At 45.0% G+C, this 23,615-nt stretch overlaps 1 protein-coding gene across 1 annotated transcript in view; it reads left to right on the top strand.

Moving 5' to 3' along the window:
* Positions 1-780: 780 nt before the first annotated feature.
* The window catches only part of SUSD3 (sushi domain containing 3), a gene marked incomplete at its 5' end in the record, with an annotated part of 34,536 nt that continues 11,701 nt past the window's right edge, over positions 781-23,615 (top strand). Inside the window, 3 exons of the mRNA XM_082321217.1 lie at positions 781-865; positions 18,852-19,040; positions 20,641-20,788. Coding sequence (XP_082177343.1) covers positions 781-865; positions 18,852-19,040; positions 20,641-20,788 — 422 coding nt within the window. The remainder of the gene's footprint in view (positions 866-18,851; positions 19,041-20,640; positions 20,789-23,615) is intronic.

Here is a 23,615-nt window from a genome sequence, read left to right as displayed (position 1 = left end):
CTATCCAGTGAGTTTAGTTTCAGATCCCAGTGAAAATAAAACACAACTTTGAAGACCGTAAGCTGCATGTATGTGAGAGATGCAGCTCCTGGCATATAATGGCAGAATGAGCAGTAGGCAGCATGTTTGGAATGAGAAGACCGGACCCAGGAGACCAGCCTGTCCCACCTGAGGCTCTCCGGGCTGCGAGCACGTCCCGGCCGCACCAGGGGCAGGCAGGGCAGGCAGCGACGGTGGCAGGCAGGGCAGGCACGGAGGGGCAGGCAGGGCAGGCCGCGGGGGGGGCAGGCAGAGGGGGGGCGGGGGGAGCAGGCACCGGGGGGGCCAGGCAGCCCTCTGCCCGGCGCCGCAGGGCGCTGCCGCAGCCCCGCCAGGCCGCTGCGGGGGAGCCCCGCGGGTCGGGAGAGGACGGGACGAACCCCAGGTGCCGGTGGAGCAGCCGCTGGGGGAGCGTCACACCACGGCGCTGCCCAGTGCCCCGGGGCCGCAGCGGGCCGCGGAACCGCTCCGGCGGCGCCTGGGCTCCCGCCAGCCCCCGTCAGCTCCCGCCTCCCGCCTTCCTCCTCCCCCTCCTCCCCCCGCTCCGCGGGTGCCGGCGGAGGGGCCGCGGGGCGGGCGCCCGGCGCGGGCTGGCGGGGCCGCGGCGGCTCCCGCGGGACAGCGGTCCCCCCCCCGGCCCGACCCGGCCCGGCCCCGGCGGCGGTGGAGGGCGGGCGGAGGCGGGCGCCGGCTGCACCTGCCGGGGAGGCGCGGGGCGGCGCGGCTGGGCTCGGCGGAGCCATGCCGGCAGCCACGGCGCCGGGGCTGGAGGTGCCCCGGACCGCCGCGCCCGGGCGGGACAGCGGCGGTCCCCGCGGATACACAGGTACGAGCGCGGCCCCGGCCCCGGCCCCGTCTCCGCGGGGTCCCTCATCGTTCCGCGCACAAGTTCCCTCCTGCGCCGCACCGTGAGGGGGGGATGCCAGCGGGGGCACCGCCGGACCCCAGGCAGGGTGCGGGACTCCCCCCGCGGAGGAATGCGGGGTACTCGGGGCAGGATGCGGGACCCCCGGGGCAGAGGTGTGCGTGTCCCGGGAAGGGGCGCGGGACCCCCGCCTTCAGCTCCGGACCCCTCTCCCCAGGCAGGGCACCCTCCCCGGCACCCTCTGTGCCGGCCGCGGAGGGCAGGGTGCACCTGGACCTCACCCTGAAGTTCGCAGGGACACAGCGCCTCGGGCGAGTGTCCCAGACCCGGCCCGGGCACGGGAGGGGGTTTGGCGGGGTCCCGGCGGCCCTGAAACGGCTCTGCCGGGGCTGCGTTCCGGGTGCCGAGCGGGGAACGACGGCTTCTGCGGGGAGAGGCTGCGGTGCCACCCCCGGGGGTGCGGAGTCGGGCAGGGTGAGGGCCACCCCGGGCACTCCCAGGTATGGGTGTCCGAGCAGAGCTTCCTACGGCAGCCCCCTCCCCAGAGCCATCCCAGCGGGTCACCCCAGATGCCGCCGGAGGTGGCTGCTGGAGGTCCGGTAGCTATTTGAGGAACCAGACCTGCGTGGGGTGTCCGGCGCTGGAGGGCCTGGTGAGGCGCAGCTCGCTGCCTGGGCCTCTGCTGTGGTTTAATGGCTCTTAAATAGGAAGCACTGGGGTTAATTTACGGGAGTTTGGCTCTCTTGAGTGAACACGGGGTGCTGCGGTGGTGAGCGACTCGCAGCTATAAGGGCCGGGCAACCGTGCAATCAAGGATACTTTTAAAGAGGGAAGGGGTACAGCACGTATCTTCTTGAAGCCTGTTGGAAGCTGCTGGTTCTCCAAGAGAAATCGTCTCTGGGCAAATGTAAATTGACTGGGTAGAAAATGAAGATATCAGTGTTTTAATGGAATAGGATAATACACTGAGGAGTGGAATGAGAAACCAATCAAAGCTTTTTTGCTTCCTTTTCTCTCTCTTCCCCCTCAGTTTTGTTATTCAATTTGATCACATAGATCATAACATCCTGTCAAAACCTCTTTGACTTGAATGGGTCCGATTCACTTGATGATAATGGGAGCTGATAGAGGGTCTGGCCCTGACAGAGGTGGGATGTGCATGCTGCACGGGGGCTGTCGCTTCTGCGAGTTTCTGGGTCCAGGAGGGAGGCAGAGCTGTGGCCTCCAGCCCCACTGGCTCGGGCAGCAGGAGCTGCCTGGTCGCAGCCCCAGTGAGGTCTGAAGCCTGCAAGCAAGGTTGGATGGAAGGAGCCTGCAGGAGCTTGGTGCGGCTGCGGGTGAGCTGCTTTTGGCGTAGCGCTGCTCGCCCAGGTTTCTCCCTGCCGTACTGCAGATCGCAGGGTAGACAGGGTTTTTCCCTGGCTTCAGTGCCAGCAGGGCTGAGCACTCCTGAAATTCAGGGACCTCCTCTTTCGCAGTCTGTCCCCACGTATCCTTGCGATTTAATTTGTTCTCACTGTTCTAACAGACTTTATCAATGACCTGATTTTGTTGTGCTGATAGAAATGAGCAAACGTGTTTGGGCTAACGGTGTAGTAATGCTTTAAACTGCATCCACTGAATGTGCTTAACTGTGCATTTAATTTGAATTTAATAGAGCGGTTCATTTTTAAAATGTGAAACAAGTTCTGGGAAACCTACTTAGAGAATTAACAACTCAAACAGAAGTGTAGACCCTGTTGCTCTAGTTTGATGCTAAAGCTACTAATGATTGACTTTTTTTCTTTTGTAAAATCATGTATATTTGGCTGCTTTTATTTATTGTGTCAAATTGTCTTTTGGCGTTAAATTTGCCCACAATTAAGGTGAGGTTTGGAAGTGGCATGTCCCATGTTACACTCGGCCTTTCTGGTCCTGCCTAGGCTAATCTTGCCCTATGTAGATCTGTGGCAAAACTCCCAGAAATGTGGGATCCACCAAAAAAAATTTGGCATTCAGACTAGAATTCCACCCTCCGTTAATCCCTCAGATATCTACAAACCTGGCTTCCCTCAGCCATGTCTCCAGCCAGAACAACAAACACCATTTTTTCGAAACCAGCTACACCAAAACTGTGGAGCAGGAGTTCTTAGTAAGGTGCTAAATTGGAGTAAAAAGGGAGTACACAGGATCAGGGCATGGCTATGCCTGCACATAGCTGCTGCATCTGTTGTAGGACCAGCGGAGGTGCTTGCGGCACACAGGGCTTTGCCAGACCTTTACTGGGTGTCATGCTCCCCCGTCCCCTCTCCTCTCATTGCCCTGGTACTTTATGGAGGTTTATCTTGGCCTTCACCATCTCTGCAGATTTCACCTTCATTGAATATCCATTTGTTACTACGAATGTATCTGGTTAAGTGGACGTGCTGCTGTTAAATCCAAGTGGCTTAGATAGCTAAAATTATGACTACTTGTTGTATAATTTTAAATTAAACTCTTGTTCAGGATGCTTAATTTAAAATGCATCTGTGTTATTTATGCAGCAGTATTTGCTGGAGAAGTGACCTCTAGAGAAAGCTGATGACAACTGTTATACAGTATCATTCTTTGTATCATGTTATTATTGGTGATCATTTTTCATGCTGCTTTGATTGAATGCCCCCCTTGTAAAATTTCAGGCCGTGAGCAATAGGGTGATAATAAAGATTTGCACAAACTCCCTCACACGTTCCTTTTGCAGAGGATGAAAAAAATGTGGCAAGATTTCCATTTGAATTAACATGTGAATGAGAGAGAAGTTAAATGAAGTTCCTTGGCACAGCCTGATGCCTGTAGCACTTAGAGGGTCTTACAGCTCCCTGAAACACAGCTGTGAAATTCAAACACCCTCTGCTTTTCTTGGTCTCACCTCCTTTTTGAGGACTGGTTTCTCCCTCTGACAGTCTCACCTTGAGCAGGGGGAATGATACCACCCTGTGCTTGAGGAGGTTCAGCAGCACACTTGCAAAAGGAGCTGTGGGAGCCTGAGTTACACCTTGGGAAGGTCAGTGTGTTGCTCATATATTCTGCATATCAGAAGGGCAAATGCGCAGAGCGGGAGCATAGGGTGTGGGAAGAGTGGCTTCTTCAGTTCAGCCTCTTACATTTTTAAATGATACAGATGCTTTTATGTGTTCCATATTGTACTGTGGTTGTTTCGCTGTCACAGCAGCATTACAGTATTATTGCCTTTCTGCAGTAGTTTACTATGGACAGATACTCATCGACCATCTCTTGCCAGGCTCGTTATATTATCTGGAAAAGCCTCTGAAATTCTGAAATGCTCATGTAAGCGGTGACCTGAGCGCTTTCCTGCCCTGCGGGAATTGCCGTGAAGTGGAGGTGCTGTCGTCAGCGCAGCCACTGCGTTGCCACTGAGTTGCTGTTACCTCTGAAACTGCTCAGATTATATTGGGGGCTCTTTGGGTGAAACAGGAAAAAGAGGAAGGAGTAGTGAAGGTGCATTATTATTTTTAGTCTTCATGTTGCTGAAGCTGGGGGCTCTGGCCCTCTGTTTTTCCAGGATGGTACCTTGGTTTCTGCTGTGATTCCTCCATCATTCCTCAATGCAATCCTCTTTCAGACTGGAGCAGCACGTACTTCTATAAACATATAGGTACATCTACAAACACATTGGTGCAGCCACAGAGAGGGAGTACAGGAAAGAAATACAGAACACAACAGAAACAATCATTATGCCAGGTTATAAATCAGTAGGGCTCTTGCTGCTGGGTTGTTGTCTGTAGTTGTGGTTCTGCTTCGTCCCTCTGCCTTCCCAAACCAGGGAAAAAGAGAGGCTGCCTAAGGTGAGGTGGAACGTGCTGCAGATGCTGTGAATGCTACCTCCAGACCAAGTCGTGGAAGAAATTATCTAGCAGACACCATTTAAGGGAAGAGACACGATCTCTGGCTTAGGACAGACACAAGCTGCAGTTTGCTGGAGGGTGGAAGAGGTATCACCATGTATTTGCTCACTTATACCCTGGGTGACTGTTGGTGGCCATGGTGGGATGTAGGTACCAGGCTGGGTGGATCTTTGGTGTGACTCGAGGTGTCTGGTCTTTTGTTATGAGCAACATTTTTTTCTGAAGTGAGTTTCCTTGCCAGTGTGGAAACTGTGAAATCATATCACTGAGAACTTACAGTTGCTCTTCCAGGAAAGCAAAAGCAAAGTTGTTCTTCAAAGCCAAGAGCTCTGCTGCTCTGCAGAAAGGCTGTGAGGAGGTTTCTTGGCTTGTTCCTGCGATCCTGAGGCTGGGGAAGAAAACATTGATCCCGAATTTCCATTTCCACAGGGCAGAATGTGACACAAATTGGAATATATGGGCTTGTAATTTCTTCAGGGTTATTTCTCCTTCCTTTTTCTCCCATGAGATCAAAGTGAAACCTTTTATTAAATAAGGTAAAAGAAACAACAGTTGCAGAATTTCAGCTAATTGGTTTTATCTCCTGTACTGCAAGATGCTAATCTTAATGGCTAGGCATTTGCACCAGGCATTGTTACTGCTTTGAGGGAATGATTTTTGTGCTTGTCATAAAAACTCTAGAACAGTACAAACTAGAGAAGGAAAAGAGTTATTAGGTCTTCTGGCACAGTCCTCCACAGTGCAAGATTGTTCCCTATAGTATTCTCCAATACTTTGTCCTAGCTACTCTTAAATTACTTAGGTTACAGAGATGAATTATGTCTAGGCTGCTGAATTTCAGCTAGGGAATTAAGTGAGCTGAATGTTTTGGACCCAAAACATTGTATGTAAAAAATCAGAAGTCAGCCTCAAAACACAGAAACAAAACCACCCCAATGACATCAGATAATCCAGCACTTTCTGGGTTAGTTGTGACCAGAAATGTGGTCCACTTTAAAGGGCCAAAACGCTGCCGGTTTGGCTGTTCCACCGAGGTCTTTGGACTCCTGTGAGAAAGCGGAGCCTCCGAATGCAAGTTTGCAACTCTACAACAAAGAGAATTTTAATTGTGCCAAAATTAGCACTACTTAGCTTATTTAGTTACGATTGCCACTGTCTTTTTATGTGCCTGGTACTACAGAATCTTGCCTTCAATAATTTGTCGAGGACAAGCCAACGTGTAGGACAGTTGCTAGTTTTCACTTAGGCATTTTATTGACATGCTGTATTTCAAATGCCGTTGCAGATAAGCAAGCATGTTATTCTGAGGAGCGATTTTGACTAGCTCAGTAGATCAGAAGATTGACAGAGAGATGATTTTGCAGTCTTGGTGGAAGTCTGCCTCTCTTGCGTTTTGTTTGTTTTAAGATGACAGTGAGAAATGCAGAAGTTGCAAAATGAGCAACTACTCACCAAAATAAATCAATTCCTGTAGCTGTTGAGGATCTCGGAGATAGGGTTGAGCTGGTGCCTGGTTTACGTACAAGCTTTTGCCAGCAGAGCAGAGCCTCTATGGCAGGTGCAGAGGTGTTGGCCCAACAGTCCCCAGGCTGCTGGGGAAGGCAGTGCTCGCAGCGGCAGCAGCATAAGTTGGAGCAGCAGCAGCTTGTAGAAACACTTGTAGGGGAAGAGGATGGGTTAACTGCTTGCTTTTCCTCTAACAAAGTTGGAAGTGATTATTAAGTTATTATTTCTGGAATGAAATAAAGCCAAACACAATGCTGCTCACACGTACAAGTCTCCTAAGCAGAGGGTCTTTGATTGGGAATTATTTTGAGGAGGGGTGAAAATGGGGACAGGAGCCATGTTAGGTGAAGGGAGGAGATGGTGTACAAAAACCTGAGTGCACGTGTGGGCTGGGAAACGGTGTTCAGGAAGATGTTTTGCTCTGGGGTGGCCGAAGGAGGTGCAAGGGGGGAGTTTTGTTGTTTTGATTCCTCCTGTTCAAGAGAGGATAATTTGTGCCTTCGTGTAAAGAGCAGAATTATACCCAGGAGAGTTTCTCCTCAGAGCTGCAGTAATCTCCAAGACTATGACCTTTGCTAGTTGGTTGGGTCAAAAGAGGCATCTGGACTGGACACACAGGTTTTGCTTTGCTCTAAAAGAGGTGCCTCATGAAGCCAGTGGCAGTTTTGCATAGGCAAGAGAGAGCTCTGGTGTTTTGCCTGTTATCGTTAATAAATACAGAAACATAGATGGGGACTAAGTTTTTCACTCATTTTAAATCAGAGACTCTTCTTGCCTGTATTCTGGCTGTCCAAAAGCTGCCAGTGATTTAGCTGAATTATCTGATGCAGATCTTAGTTTCTTAGACGTGCAGTACAAGAAAGGGAAGGGCATGGGGCTGCTGTCCTTTGATCTACACGCTTAAGCTACTCGTCATTCCACGTATAACTCACCTGCAATCATTGGCTTTCTTAATGGGAAAAAGTAAACACAATGGACTGGTTCCCTGTCCTTATACTGGCATCCCCGTCAATCTTCATGTTATCTTTCACTAATTCTTATGGCCCGGGAGGCCGAAAGCAGATGTGCTTATTGACTCATGCTGTTAATCATTGCCATGCTTGAATGGTTTCTAGCAGGATGCTGCGTGACTTTCACACGTTGCAGTTTTGCAGGTTGCTTTTGCGTCCGTGGCCCAGCTCCTGGCTGCATGCCCCTCTGCTGTCATGGGTGAAGCCTAGGAACAGGAAAGCTGAACCCAGCAGCAAAAAAAAAAAAAAGAAAGAAGAAAAATAAAAAGTGATAAAACCGCAGAGAAGGTTTTTAAGTCTGGCTGTTAGTTTCTCAGTCCATGAATGATTTCTATCACCATAATAAATTGCATGCTATTGCTAACTCTTTCAGACTGGTGTCTAAAAAAATCAATTATTCACAGAAATTCTTGCTGACAGTTGTGAGTGCTGGGTCACAGCTCCGAATGCTAGGTCACAGCTCTGTGGTGTGCATTTAGCAGCTTAACACAACAAACCAAGTACAGGAACAGCTTCAGTTTGTTATTGGGAAGGAAAAAGGACTGGCAGAAGCCAAAACAGGCCAGCCAGGTGGAGCAAATGCAGGCAAGGTCTCTAGCATTCAGGTTGATTTTGCTTAACAGGATGGTTGGAAATTCCCCTAGAAAACTACCAAACCTATATTCAATAGTCCGTTTTAAGACAAGAAAGTAGTTTCAGAGAGAAAAGGTTTAAAAGTTTCTATATTCTTTACAAATAAGTGCTTTGTGCAAATGTAATTCCTATGTTTTGGGGCTTTTCAGCCAAAAATGAGCATGTAACCATCAAGTAGCAAGCATTTCTGGTCCACCTAAAATTTCATGTTGGGGAGTGAATTTTCTAATGCCTGAAGCAGTTTTTGGCCAACTCTGGACCCTTCCCACTCGAGCATTTTTTGGTCAAGGCAGCATTGGTGCAGTGCTTGCCTCGTGTCCCCCCCCACCAGCAGGGATTTCTGCCGTCCACGGAGGTTGTGCCCAGTCTGGCAAACATCACGCAGAAGCAAGAGGCCACCAGCTGCATCACTGGGGGACATCTGCTCTTATCAGTGACGTTCATTACCCCGAGAGTGTTTGCACGCCGCTGTACACAAACCAGACCAAACAGTTGTTGCAGGCCGATAACCCGGAGCCATCACTGGCTGTACAGGGGCCAAACATACAGCTGGGCTGGGCTGAGGTCCATTTCTCCGTAGTGCCCAGATGAGTGGTGAGGAGTGGGAGTGTGTCAGGGTGCGGGCGATAGACGTGCAGGGATGGCTGCCCTCCTTCCAGGAGGATGTTGCAGGAGGCCTCCCCAAAGGGCGGCCAAGCAGGTGGCAGCGCAGGGGGCTCCTGCGGGGCACAATCAGCAGCCTCTGCCCTGTCGAATTGTCTGGTAGGTCATCCTTCGTCCATCTATGGCTCCTAACAGACACATGCTTTCCTTGTGAAAATGGGTTTCTTTTGGCTTCTCCAGTGGACAGCTTTTCAGTGAAGTGCTGAATTTCTAACCTGTCTATTGCAAATTAAATAGACTATTGAAAATCATGTTAAAAGCAGATGTCTGATGTTGCCAGGGCATCGTATTCAGACTCATTTTTCCATCAGGCCTGTACAGATAATAATTTTCTATCCTGTACCTTTCAGTTCCTGAGATTCTTAGCTTAGCTCTGCCCAGCTCTCCTGCTCATCTGTGCAGCCCACCAGAAGCACCAGTGATTTATATATTGAATCTGTAGATCCAGAGCTTAATGGACAACATTGCTGCTGGTTTCTCTGTATTTTAGTTTCATCATCTACAAGAAGCAGTAAAATCTTAATCTTGCTCAGTTTACCAAAGATCTATTGAAATGTTTAATTTTGGTGACAAAACTTTGATAATTATTAAGGGAAGCCAGAAAATGTTGGTTTTGTTACCAGCTGGCTTTCAGGTTAAATATAAAATTGATCCACTTAGATGTTTAAAAAAAACCCTCTCTGCTCTACAGAGAAAAAGCTGAAGGGTTTTGCAGAGATCCTTAGAGGTGCTAAACCATTTTGTAGGTGAAAAGCCACAGAGCTGAAGCTTTTCTGACAGCGAGCCCTTTTCTTGAGCTGATTCATAGGATGAGTGCTGATAAGGCATTTGTATTAAAACTGGCCGGACAAGGTGGTTTTGACATTTTTCTTCTTTCTGCATTTTAAAGGGAACAAAACCAAGAGAGTGGGTTCTGTCAGAGCATCCCCTTTCAGACAAAAGGGTCAGGTTTTCCAATTCAAGCTTCTACAAGTGAGTGCCCGCAGCCTTCTCCAGACCCCAGAAATGCCCATCATCACCCTCTGTGAAGAGAGGTTGCTGAAATAGTTTTGCTCTCGTAAGCAGTTGTTGGTTCTCTCTCACGTCAGGCTCCCATACGAGCATGGAGAAAGGCTCACCAAAGACAGACTGCTAGTAAAACTTGTCTGTTTTCCTCTTGATACCTGATCCCTGTTAGCAAGGTGCTAAATATTGAGTTGGATGCTGAAATTTGGATTTCCCCAAATCATTGGCCTTTTGTAGCATATTTGTTTAACTTTTATTTCATTTGTGGAGATTGTTTTCTCGCAGTTATTGTGATGATGAAAAATGCTTTGAGCAGTGGTCCCTGATAATCTCTTATCTCAACTATGGACAAGGGAAAATTTTAACTTTTCTGGTCATCATAGTTTCCATTGGAAAATATACAGGGTTTGGTTTGCTTTGCACATATCGCTTTGCACCGTCTGCAGAAATGTTACAGTCGGCTGCACAGGTTTAATGAATGAGAGGTTATTCATAAGCACTGGGGAAAAATAATGATGAAAGTTGAAAATATAACCTACAGACTTCACCAGCCTGATGTTTCATGAAGGACACTTTCACCAGCAAGGATGTGCCTCTCAAAACCTGGCTGAGGACAGAGAGGGACCTGGTGGCAGAGGGAAGGTGCGGGGATGCTCCTAGCCTTTGTTATTCCCTGGAGAGAAGGAAAATTATATAGAAACAGATTCCTGACCTGCAAATTTCAGATTCAGAGTTGAGCTGATGGATTCATTTGTCTTGCTTTGTGTTTCTCACATCCCTGATTCTGTTTGGCTTTCCCTAAAGATGGTGTGACAGATCCACACAGTAACACTCGCATCTAGCTTTGGATTTGAACCTCTCCAGAGACTGTGGATGTAGAGATGCACGGGGGAGGCTGAGGACAATCTGTAGAAGATGGTGGTATTGTGTAATGAGTTACTTCTGTTCCTCTTGTAAATACCAATGCTTTTTATGCAAGAAGCAGTGCTAACAGACTTTGGAGGCAAGCACCGCAAGGGCTGGACCCCTCACTGCCTGGTGGGGATGGCGTGTTAGGACTCAGCCCTCTGGAGCAGGGGATTTTGGTTGCATCCTGGTGAGATCACCGGCCCATTAGGTCTGTCTGCCCCAGGACATTTGATACATTCAGGGTCTCAGCTAAAGTGCGGGTGAAAAGCATATTTCAAGTTATTCCTCTTAATTTTAACCTCTGATCTTTGTTTTAGAAACTACGCCACAAACTCTGCATTGTGCAAACATAATTTATTTATTATCTGCTTTAGAATGATGAAGAGGGGAGATATAAGGAATAAATTTTCTACGCTGAGGGTGGTGAAGCAGAGGAACAGGTTGCCCTGAGAGGTGGTAGATGCCCCATCCCTGGAAACGTTCCAGGTCAGGTTGGACAGGGCTCTGAGCAATGTCATCTAGTTGAAGATGGCCCTGCTCGTTGCAGGGGGGTTGGACTAGATGACCTTTAAAGGTCGCTTCCAATCCAAACTATTCTATGAATCTATGATTCTATGAATATTACCTCCATTCACTAAACAATCAGTCACAAAAGTAACTGTTGGCATCGCTTCCACAGGTAATTTTTAATTTGGAACAGTTTGATTTAAGGCATAATTCTGGTGCACTCCATAGTGGAGATATAAATATAGATATAAAATTACTTTTTTTTTAATATGGAAGTAATGGTGAAGAGATGAATAGATGAACACTTCTAATTTGCTTTAGGTTTAACAGATCCTTCCTGTTCTCGAAAGTTGCACTATTATTAACTTTTCAGAAGTGTCATAACCTATTTTTAGAATTCTGTTGGTAAACAGACTAATAAAGCACAGAAAATCCATCTGTTCTTGCTTTACTGGAGACTTCATCAAATACCTCATTTTTCATTTAGTTCTTTTTTCTCGTTTAATTGTTTCCATAAGAAGAGAAATATTCAGTATTGCCCTCATTGCTAGATCCAAGAGTAAAATCTACAGATGAGAATAACCTGACTTTGATGTAAATTGGCAAAAAAAATCAATCATGAAGATGGCAGTATGGTGACTGGAACAAATCGTCTCTTAAAAAAGTAACATAAAAGACATGAATAAGAATCATTTTACACCAATCCTACGCAGTATTTATGTTTGAAATAGGAATAGATCGCACATGTTGTCATCAAACCCTAATCTAGCATTTGGGTGATATGTAAATTGGATTTTACATGGATTACAATTGCTTGCCAGCCCTCTACTATTTCAGAGTATGGTTGGGAAGTATTTAGTGCTGACTCCTAAATCTTGCTACATCTTGTTCACTACACTGAGCAGCTCAAAAGCCAGATGAAAAATGCTGAGAGAGAGAAAAGAAAAAGGCTCAGTATTGTAAAGAGAGATGAACCGAATTTGTCTGCTTCAGATTTGGACGTAAGATTTTGCAGTACCATAGCATAAGGGTTTCTGTTGGAGATGGAAGCCAAGAATTTGCTACTGTCTGATAATTCCTGCCACCTTAGCAGGCATGAAAAGACCTTGAAGTAGGTTTTACCATCCTTCATCTGCCAAAGGGCACCCTGAGTTGTCAAGGACTGTGCAGTGGTCAATACATCACTGTGTATTTTCCCATCCAGATGTCGGGATCACTGCTCTATAGAGTGAGTAACCGGCAGCCCCGCATGAAGTGGGTGCAGTCATCCAGCAGCTCTGGATGGCACAGGGGACAACATCAGTGCCTGCTCAGCTGTGTCGATGAGGTGATTTAAGGCCTTGCCCACAACATCTCTTCTTGCCTGCTTCACGCCAGCATTGTCCAGTTGGAGGCTGAGGCTCAGGAGGATCAGATTCCCACTGAAGTGTCCCCAGCATCCAACAGTGGTTGGCTCTGTGCTTCTGCTCGCTTATCTGAAGCGCTCCTGCCCCTTTTGTGTTTCAGAGCTGCTTGGCGTTTGACACTGTACTGTTACTTTCTTTTCTCTGGATGCTTTTGCTTCTCTCTTCTTCTGTACATGCACCCTTCCCTGCTCCAAGCCAGGAAAGACCCTGCTCTGTCTGATAGCAGCTGCTGCCCAAAGTGTGCCATGGCTGAACTGAAGTCACAGAAGCGCTCCTGACAGAAACTAGCCGTACATGAGGAAGCATGCAGGATGCTGGGATGTGCTCACTTGTCCTGGGGGTTCCCGCCTTGCCAGTGACCCTCAACATGGTGAGAAGGAAAGCAACACTGCCTGAAACGCAACCGATGAGGCTCAGCCTGGCATGGGAGTCCCAGCACCCCTTCATGCAGAACTATTGCATGCTGTTAATTACGTTGCAAACAGTGTGTTGAAAAATCAGTTTTACCTACAAAATAGACAACAGGAAAAAAATGAGGGAAGTTGGTAGGAGCGAGCCTAAGGTATCTGCTATAACACAGGTGTGAGCAGAGAGCTCACTTGAATACGGATGTGTAAACACAGAAAGAAACTCGCTTCAAATACCTTTTTTCTCTCCTTCCCTCCTTCTCTCTTAATTGCATGGAAGTTCCTTATCAATGGGAGAATGAGCTTTTTTGAAAAAGCGTTTCTATGAGTGTTTAATGGTGGCCTGTGAGAATGATCAGAAATTGGGTTCCCTCTTTCACAATTTTAAAACTAAGCTTTCAATAGAAACCCAAAATGTTTTATAGGGAGTATTTTCATTTGGAAATGCTGAAATCAGGCAAATGCAAGACCCACATATCGTTAACAAGTTGTGTTTCTTTTTTCAGACTATGTGCTCTGACAGATGTCTTCTGTAGGTACCTTCAAGTTTCACTGTCCACAGTTGTCCAGATTGTTCCTCCATGGGACTGACCTGGGGAACAGCCACTTGCGTGGCTGCTGTTGCAGTTCTTGCAGGTCTCCATCAGACTCCGGAGCCTGAAGCTTCCCTGGGCAGTGGTGGCCGAGCCTGGCCCCACCTGCTGAAGGTGGTCCTTACAGTCATGTGTGTGCAGAGGGCTGTGTTTTGGTGCATGTGGTTTGTGCCACACCTGGACCTTCGAAACCTCCCCCAGGGGAATAACTCTGTAGGGCCATGCCTGCATGTTGGAAGGCAGACAGGTCTATAACAGCTTTCCAGTGTCTCAGCTTTATAGTGACTCTCAGAAACCAGTGAAATAGGTAAGAAAGGTCAAATCATGCCATTGCTGATGCGTGCTTTTGTTAGAAAAGGCTAAAGCAGGTCATTACCTGGTGCCACCAAGCAGTAGGAAGTCTCCATAGCACACTTCCCAGTGGCTGCGGCACAGCTGGGGACCTTGTTCAATCTCTGCAGCTTCAAGAGCCTGGACCTCCCCTGCTCTCTTTTACTGCTGGGTTGGTGTCATGTTTAACACTAATTTCTTAAAAAGCCATGCCAGTGTCTGAATTTTCTACTGGGAGGATAAGCTCCTCCTGGTAGCCATTTGTTGCTCTAGCACTTCATACAGTTAAGAGCCCAGCCCTGGCAGGATTCATAGCCAGTTCTCTGAGGGAGCGAAGGCATGGTCACAAGGGGACCAATGCTGGGGCAAGGTGGTTTCACTCACACAAGATGCTTTACTACATCTGTTTTATTTCATATTTCACTTCTAGCTGCTTTTCTTTTGCTTTTTGACATAGCGAGCTCTTCCAAGAGCTCTTCAGTGAGGCTGCTGCGGATGTTCAACATTATGCCTGTGACTTCAGGGACACTAATTTCTAAGGTGTGCTTCTGTAGGAAAATAGACTTGCAGAGATAATATCAGCATGTTAATTTTCTGCAGGGTTTATAGAACCTAATGTTCTGTCGCTTTCTGGCGTCTGGTCATTCCAATGTATTTTAGTTAGATTAAATAGCCAACAATAAGCAACGCAAAGGCTTGAGTTACGTGTGTATGGGAATAATGAGGCGAAGTCATGGATTGCTCCCTTTCTGCACAAACAATGAGTGGCAATCTTGATAACATGCTTTCAGGTAATTATTGCTGTATTTTAGATCATTTTGGTATATACTTATGAGATGTATTTGATTTTTAGTTTCTGTTTCCCTATGGAAGGAGCACAGGAAATGTTTAACAGGCAAACATGCCTAAGTTGCTCTCTCTTTTCTGTTTTCTTATCAGCAAAACATAAATCTGTAGCTTGTTGACAATGAAACCATATGGTAACTCTGTCTGACAAATCAATTTTGCAATACATATAATCCTGGCTGTGCATGAGAAGAGATATTTTGGATTATTCTGTCTTAATTCTTGCATTACTCTCTATTTTTCAGTGCCTGGAAATTACGCATGTGGCTATTTCTGAACACAGTGGTTTGGGTGAACTAAGAATTTATGGAGTACACTATACTTCAGTGTCTTTACTTTGAGGACAGTTATTTGTCATATGAAATAATCTGTTTATTTGCTGTAGCCAATGCCAGTCTTCTGTGTTGGCAGAAAGTAGCAGTAGGTTCAGATACTTTTTGAACACTGGGTATCCTCTTAGTGTAAAGCTAAGCTAAGAAATGCATTTGTATAAATCAGCTCTTGCTTTACAGGAAGCTGCAGATGTAGCTACAAGAACTTGAAGGTGTTCAGCTCTTTGTGCCCTGATGGGAATTGGCTAGCTGATGGCTGATGGTCATCCCAGGTCACCAGAGCTGATGCTGTATGGTGGCATGGTACGCAGAGTGGACAAGGTGGTTTGTTAATCCTTTTCAATGAGTAAAATGAACAAGCGAGAGTCCTCACAACTTCTGTTGGACTTCAAAATAAATAAAAAAAAAATATTTCCAGCCTTTGCTTCATAGGGATGTATCAGCAAGTGAGTTTTCTTCTTGAGCTTGGAACTAGTAGCCAGTATCTGGAAATGTAAGCAGAGTACAAGCCTGGGAGCAGACAACAACAGCAAGGAGTAGTGGGAACTAGGCGCTGGAGACACATATCAAGTCTAGGACCAATGCCATGAAGCTAATCAAACCAAAACAACACATCATGAATTTTCCTGTTTACTATAAACTACGTAGAAGTGGCTGATAGGCTATTAAATCCTCAAGCACTCCTCCTAGCTTTAGGTGCTGGCTGTCAGGCATGAATCTGTGAGGTTTGAGGTGCAGCTATTGCAAAAGCTACATGAGCAATAATTAGGGGGTTTATTCAATGTTAAATTTCTGGGTGCTAACAGTTACTGCAACCCAAGACCTGAACATGATATTTTCTAGATATTTAGAAAAGGAATATAAATCAAGACGTAAATCTGGTCAGCACAAATGTTTATGCAGTATTTGTGTTTTACTTCAGGAGGCAGTGCCCCCTCAAACACCAGCCTCAGCTGAAAATAAAAATATAAATATATTATATTTAAAAAATAATAATAATAAAATTCTTGATTGTAGTAGATGCAGTCAGATAAACATGCCTGAAGAGTATTCAAAAGATAAATCTATGTGGAACATCTGCTTAAATAAATACAAGGATGGAAGCCCACCTAAACAATGATTTTCTGGAGATGGAAGGGTAAAATTAACCTAGCAGAACAGTGAATGCAGCAAGTAACCGCAAAAGCATTATAGTTAATAGCAAAGGATGCTAGAGCTTACAGGAGATATTTTACAAATGAGTTATTAGAAGACCATTGCTGATGAAAATTAGGGCAAATTTTATCCAGAGATATTAAATCTGAACTTAGATAAAATTCACAAAGTCATACTGGCAAAAATCCATCTGTGCATCGCAATAAAAGCATTTGTAAAAAGCTAAAAGTAGTGACACATTTAGTATTTTGACTTTGGTGGGAAGAAATTGTGCTGGAAAGCTCTTAGAAGAAGAAATGGTATTTCTACTCAGGCCAAATCCAGGTACATGAAATGCAGTTGATGAACTTGCAGCTCAGCATCTGTGTAAAGCCAGGTACAGCAGCCTTCAAAAGTTTAGCTCTCATTAGCTGTCATTAAGATGAGCCTCTGGGGTTCCTGCCCCAATTACATTCATACGGGAATGATCCTCTGGGGATGACACCATGCTGTTACAGCCCTGGCCAAAGTGAGGAAATGTCTGTGGCTTCATGGGACATTGGCTGTTAGAAATCTTTGTAGTGCTCAAGTGAAGAAAAATATTTTAAAATCCACGGCTGAGGAATAATGCTGACAAGGTCACTGACATTCAGAGGTTTTAATCACTCTGCATATACCATCATGGGCAAGGACAGTGCAGGAAAGGGTCAACAGCACCTGAACCAGCTACAGCTGCATATGTTACTCAGGATGGTCAATGCTGGATTAAATGAAATATGTCTTGAAAGAAAGGATCCAGTGCCAAATGATCTGTTCTTTGGAGAGCAGAGTCTGAATAACGAGTCCAGGTAAACTGGCAAGTCTGCTGAAAGTGTCTAGTGAGGGCTGCTATGGTGGCTAACCAGATGCACTTTGAATCAAATTTGGCTCTGAATTAGTTTCTGCATCTTGTGTGGCTGGAAGTGTCACCAACATGAAAGTATGTGATCCAGTATCTAAAAATAGCCTTGAAAGTGTAAAATGCAAAAAGGTAGATATTTTGCATCTTAGGACAATGGTTTTTCATGGTAAGTCTCTGAGTGATTAAGGTAAAAAGAAAAGTCCAAACTCGCAATACTCATCTGAAGTGAGGAGGAAGGTTGTCCAATGCATGCATCCCATGTGTTCCAGGAACAGAATGTTGGAGGGAAGGACAAGAGATGAAGGGAAATGATGCTCTAGAAAATATTTGCTCTCATTAAGACAAATTGCTGCTATAGGAAGATACTGAAAGAAGTGGCAAAACAAACAGAAATAATTTGCATGGAATTAAGACAGGCATGTTTTTAAAAACTAGTCCTCAGTACATATTTACTTAGTAGATTAGACCAGTGATTGCCACTGTGACTTCTGTTTGGTCTTTTGCTGAGGTTTCTTTGGGTTTGTTTTCCAGGGGGCTGGGGATTTTAAGAGCATAAATTGCACATAGGTAGTAAGCCTGTCTGCTGCGGTTTGATTGCAGAAGCTTTATGTTAATTAATGATGGGGGGAGTTTTAGTGTTAAAAATAACATAGATTTGCTATCAACATGTGATTCTGTCAAGATATTCTCAAGGAGGCTATTAAAACTCTACATTTGTTTTTGCTTGTAAGTGTGGGAAGCATATATTCCCCCTTTTAATTTTTTTGTGTGTCATCATAGTGCTTGCAGTTCTGGTCTTGCAACTGCAACCCAGTTGCCTCTGAGTCTGCTGAAGTCATTTGGAAATCCAGCGAAAGGTAGGGAAGTTGGGCTCTGATGCAGAAGCAGTGCTGGTATTTAGTAAATTTTTAAAAAAAAAAAGATTACATAGAACAGTTTGCAGATTCTGTCAGTGAACCTGTACAAAACCAGAAAATATATTTATTGTTGTTATCTTTGAAGTAATCTGGATATTATATGTTGTCTTAATGATGGAGCATTAAAATCTGTGTTTAAAATAAGTGTGAAACAAAGAATGTTGTGACAATAAAATGCAATCTATAAAGTTAGTGGCTGACGTCAGGTGGCCAAGAGGAGAACAGCTCCATGACTCAGAGAACAGCTGTATGAATGACAAAGAAATAGGGAGAGAAAAGCTGAATGAACAAAAATGTACTAAAAATGAATGATATACTATAAAGCAGAGTTTATCACTTGAAAATGGAGATAAGTCAAATGTAGTTGTGCTGTATCTGTATGTCTCTCTCTGTCCCCTCCCTGTACAGTGGCTTTTGAACCTGCTGGCTCACTTCAGCCAAAACTAACAGAGGTGCAGTGCTCTTGAAAGAGAGGAATTTTCTGTGGGATCATGAAAAGATGCTACCAAGTAGACTGAAATGTGATCAATCCATTAGATCTTGGAAAGCTGGCATGGGGGAAGACATGCTATGAATAATCCCAGCATGGAAGATGCCAGGCTGAGTACTTCATTAAACACACAGAGTCCAACAAGACAGGAATCCATAGGAGACCACGCCACTCACAGAATGACCTTTTTTTTTTTAATGTTGAATATGTACTAGTCTAAGTAGATAATGTTGCAACACGAGTAAAACCTCCCTTTGCACTGGGGGTCAGGGCAGTGGAGCTGTTGAATGGCACTGAAGGGCGTTTGGCCTTGGGCTGGTACTTGGCAGAGCAGTCAGCATTGCCCACCCAGAGGTCTGTTATTTGTTTTGACTATTAACTTGGACTGATTTACAACCCGACTGCAATAAAACTTAAGTGAACCTTTGCTTTTGGCTCTGGCCAAAATTGTCTAGCTTTGTTTTTGTTCTGCAGGGCAGTGCAGCCGCATCTTCCCTCCCCAGCTTGGCACACTACAGATCATTCATGGCAATGGCACGGCCGTGGGGACAGTGATAACGTTCCAGTGCTCTGCTGAGCACCAGCTGGAGGGACCAGGCGTCATCACCTGCATTTGGAAAGGGAACGGTACCCAGTGGACAGCTGGAGTGCCCTCCTGCAAACGTAAGGTTCTTTGGGCTGTATTGTGTTTATTTTGCCCTGCCTATCTCCTACAATGTTTGGATTAATTCTAGACATCTGTGCAAGGAAAAAGACAAATTCAATTTCCTTCAGAGTTGCCCCCACTGACTGTAGTTGTGCTCCATATGTGTTCTGACATCATTCATTATCACGACACAGAAAAGACGCAGTCAGATTTATGCCTGATCTCACATCACCGACTCCGGTAGTGTTGCACCCAGGATAACTGTGGCTCTGTAGCTACAAGCTGTACTCTTCTTTAGAAAATGTATAGATATGACCAACTAATGTGCAAGTGTATTTGAAAACCCTCTAATCTTCTGGCATTCTTTTCTGAAGATATATTTGCTGTAAAAGAAACACAGTGATATTTTTTGAACAATTTTAGGTTGCTGCCTGTGGGCAGCCGCATGGGAAAGTTACCATAATGACAAATAGCATTTGAATGGCAACAACATTAACTACCTTTCATGCTGTGTTCCTTCTTACTTATTATAAGGTTGTTAGTAATTTGACTAGAAGTAGGCCCAAGCAAAACATGGTACCTCTGAGCTTTGAGAATCTCAGTCTGTGTCTCAGACTTTCATGCTGTGTTCCTTCTTACTTATTATAAGGTTGTTAGTAATTTGACTAGAAGTAGGCCCAAGCAAAACATGGTACCTCTGAGCTTTGAGAATCTCAGTCTGTGTCTCAGACTTTGTATAATTTTAAGTCACTGGTAGATGGATGGCTCCTTTAGACTCTTATCGCTCTCTCACAAACTCAGCTATTCTGATCTCTTGTTTGAGAGATTCCATTAAAGAAAAACAAGAGAAATCCTCCCCTCCAGAGGCTGTAGAAATGTAAAGCTTTGTGTGGAGCTCAGCTGAACCATTTCTGATGCTCATCATAGTGGTGTTGGAAGAAGTAGATGAGTTCTGAAGCAAGACATGCTTAGTGCTCCAGATGAGTTGGCAGAGATCTGTGTTAGCTGTGCCACACCACATTGCCACTCCTCCTTTTGTCTGGATAATTCTCTTCCAACATCAGGTCACTGTGAACACTCAGCCCTGCAGATACTGTCCCTTCCATCCTGCATCCTTCCGCAAACAGAGGAAGGCCTGTTGTTCCCTGCCTGCCAAATAGGATGCAATTATATGGAACTCTCCTTGCTCTAAAGGGCTTCTTTAAACCCATTTACCCCTGTCAGTATTTGTTTTTGTAGCTCCAGTCCTTGTTAACAATTGCTTATAAGAGTCTGCCAGCTCATCTGCATTTGATATGCCGACAAAGTTGTCCTTTTTAGCTACTGCAGTGCTGAAGGCATTGTGTTTAATTAGTTGCAGTGGTGAAATACTTGTGAACAATTCATTAGTAGTTTATAAACAGGAGATTTTTAAACAGCCCAATTTGCGGCTTGCGTAGCTCTAAGCTGAAGGCAAGATACTCTGGTATCTTGACACATACTGACATGAAAGTCCTCACTGAGCTATTATTAGCAGAAGCGTGAAGCAGGTAGGTTTCAGCATGGTTTAATGAAAATATGAAAGATAAATTTATGAGTTGACCTTAGAAATGTGCTTCTGTGTTTGCTTTGCTGCAGCCATATCAAAATATGAGACTTTTGGATTTAAGGTCGCAGTGATTGCCTCCATCGTGAGCTGTGCTGTCATTCTGCTGATGTCCATGGCTTTTTTAACTTGTTGTCTTATCAAGTGTGTGAAGAAAAGTGAAAGGAGGAGGACTCAAAGGTATGTCAAAAAAAGATTTTTAAAACCAGTGTAAGACTGTACATCACATGGACCCTACTGCTGTGATAGCAGAGAGCTTCAAAGGACTTGATGCTCACAACACCACAATGATGCTAATTACTTAAAATCCTTACTTTGTACATTAGGCTTTAGGCATAGACAGACTTGGAATTCAAGACTATTTAGGCACCTAATGTCTGTTAGATGTTAATATCAGATGACCTCAGTGGGGCTGGGCAGATCTGGATTTACCTGGGATTATGCAAAAGCCGAACATAAAAGTCTTATTTGCTGGCCCAGTCTTTCTCTCCTTGAATTATTTAAGATTGGCTGTATTTCCCTTCTTCTCTCTTTCTTTCATTTTTTCCTTTGCTCTCCTTGAACACTGCTGGGAAAATTAATCTACCCATGTCAAAACCATCAAAGCCCTCACTGTCTGCAAACTATTCTTAAAGCTGACACAACGCCGTGCTGGAAGGATGCAGGATTTTGTCTTCTGGCTTGAAGCGCAAGACAGCAGGCAGGATTATAAACAGGCATGGGAAGAAGTAAAATTTACCAATCCAATCCATTGTAAAAGCTCAGTGTGAAAAGTGGCTGTGTGACCACATCTGGCTGTATGCTAAAGCTGAGCCACTGTTGTTCATGAGAGCATCCATCCAAAGTCACCTGCTGCAGAGGGCTTTCCACGGGCACCTCTTCTTCGTTTCCCTCCCATTTTTCCTTCTCGTTTTTCCCACCGCTGCTTGTAACTCAGTGGGGTGGCTGCACCCTGTCCCGCTGATGCCAGCTGTGCTGACAGTAACCTGCACTTTTGGATCATTTTAACCCTCTTCTTGCATCAGAGAAGTGTTTGGAGTGAGATGGGGTAGTGGTGGAGTAGAGGGAGACTGGGGAGGACACGAGTGAATGTCTCTCTAGTCCGAGCTGTGTTTTATCTAGAGCTGCATAGGAACCAGCTTAGGGGGGAAATTCTGTCATTTTGAAATCTGATTGTAACCAAAATACAGATTTTCTGTTTTCCTTGAAAGGATTTTGTGAGGCAAAAAAAGGAAGTCTTTGGTGTCATTTATAATATTAGGTTTTCACTGATAGCATGAAATAATTTTTTAAATGAAAGGGTTGATTGGTGTTTTTGGAATCGCTGCTTTTCTTTTTGATAAGACTATTCATATCAAAGTCCTTGTTTTTCACTTATTTTAAATGGAGTTTTGTCCAAATTAGCTATTCACATGACTTTGATGACTTGATATTTTTCTCTTACAAAAGAAAAGCCCTTCACACTGGACGTTTTGACCTGGTTCTGTCATCAGGACATAAAATGATTCCCTTTGTTGGGAGCTTCTCAGTTCCCTGCTGCCCTCTGTCCTCCTTTCACTGCCTCCTGAAGGAGCTGCTCCAACCTGGCCCATCCACGACTGAGCCCCGCTCCTGGGGAGGGAACCTGGGGGCACTGTAGACATTGTGTGGCTTGGCCCCACTGTCAGAAAGCAACTGAGATGATGGAGAAACCGTCCATGTCACATCAGAAAGAGTAACACATCCCTGTATGAAACTTGCTTGACCTGCAGCCTGTGCTGCGGAGTGCCAGATGTGGTGGTAGCACTGCTGCAGCTGGCAGCATCCCAGAGTGTAAGTGCATGAGAGTCTGCATGTAGAGAGGATCTCTTTTGTGAGGTCAGTTGATGTAGTTGGAAAATGTGGATGGACTTTTGGATGCACAGAGCATTAATCTGAAGAGAAGCTGCAGGCTTGATAACTTAATACAAAATGAGAATACTTGGTAGGGGATTAGTTAAATAAGTGTCTCTTAGACCATCTCTGAAAGAAAAGGTAGTCTGTACCTGTGGGGTAGGGAGGATGTCCTCATCTTGCCTTTAGCTTTGAAGTCTGTCGTCTACTTTTTTTGGCTCTTTTAGTTGGTCTACTAGAAGAGATCACCTCTGCCTACAAACCTGTCTTGCAAGGTATCTGTTTGATGATCTTTGAAGTGCCATCTTGTGTTTTATCCTTTCATTTGGAGAGAAAAAAGACAAAGGCTGCTGAAAATCCTCACATAATTTAGCCTCCTTGCAGACCTTGTCCCACTATGTGAGTGTAGCTGCCGTTTTCTTTGGTAGAAGCAGGATTGCATCCTGAGAGGACAGAAATGACACCAAAATCAGCATTTCCAGCTCTCAAAATTTAATCTCGTCCCATCAGCTAATGTGAATGTCTGTGATTATGTGAATCTTAGACTTCTTTTAAAAACAAGAAAAGAAATTGTGATTTTTTTTTTTTTTGCCCCAGAGTTGGAGATAGCAGCATGAAAAGCGCCTCGAGCATTTCCAAAAGGAAATCCTGAAGGAAACCGAATAAGCCCTGCTCTTCACAAAGGCAACGTTACCTGTCTGCTCCATTTTTAAGTCAGTTCATCTTTCCAACCTGCCTGGTGATTTTTGAACCCTTAGGAAAGGCAGAGCTGCAAAAAATCACAGAATTTTTTTTTTTTTCTGAAATAATTTATTCCATAAAATAGGGATGGCCTGTAGTCTTTTCACATGCAAGAGGATCTGGCCTGATGCGTGTCACTGATGAAGGTCCCTGAGAATATTGACACGACATCATGCCTTAAGTGACTTTCCCTATTACCTGTAGTCTCAAAATCCACTGAATCAAATTGACATTAATTATTGGGTTTTTGCTGCTTTGAACTATCCACAGGTGCTCGTAAGAAAATTGCTCTTTTTTTTGTTTGCTTGTTTTTTGAGGAGTGCTGGATAATACTTAAAATAACAGTATTTTTCAGATAATATTTATGCTATTTAAGAACCCCCCACCTTAAGGT

The sequence above is a fragment of the Platalea leucorodia genome (assembly GCF_965183815.1).
Source record: "Platalea leucorodia genome assembly, chromosome: 9".
NCBI classification, from domain to species: domain Eukaryota; kingdom Metazoa; phylum Chordata; class Aves; order Pelecaniformes; family Threskiornithidae; genus Platalea; species Platalea leucorodia.
The sequence above is the reverse complement of the archived record's forward strand: the minus strand, read 5'-3'. Positions and strand labels throughout refer to the sequence as shown.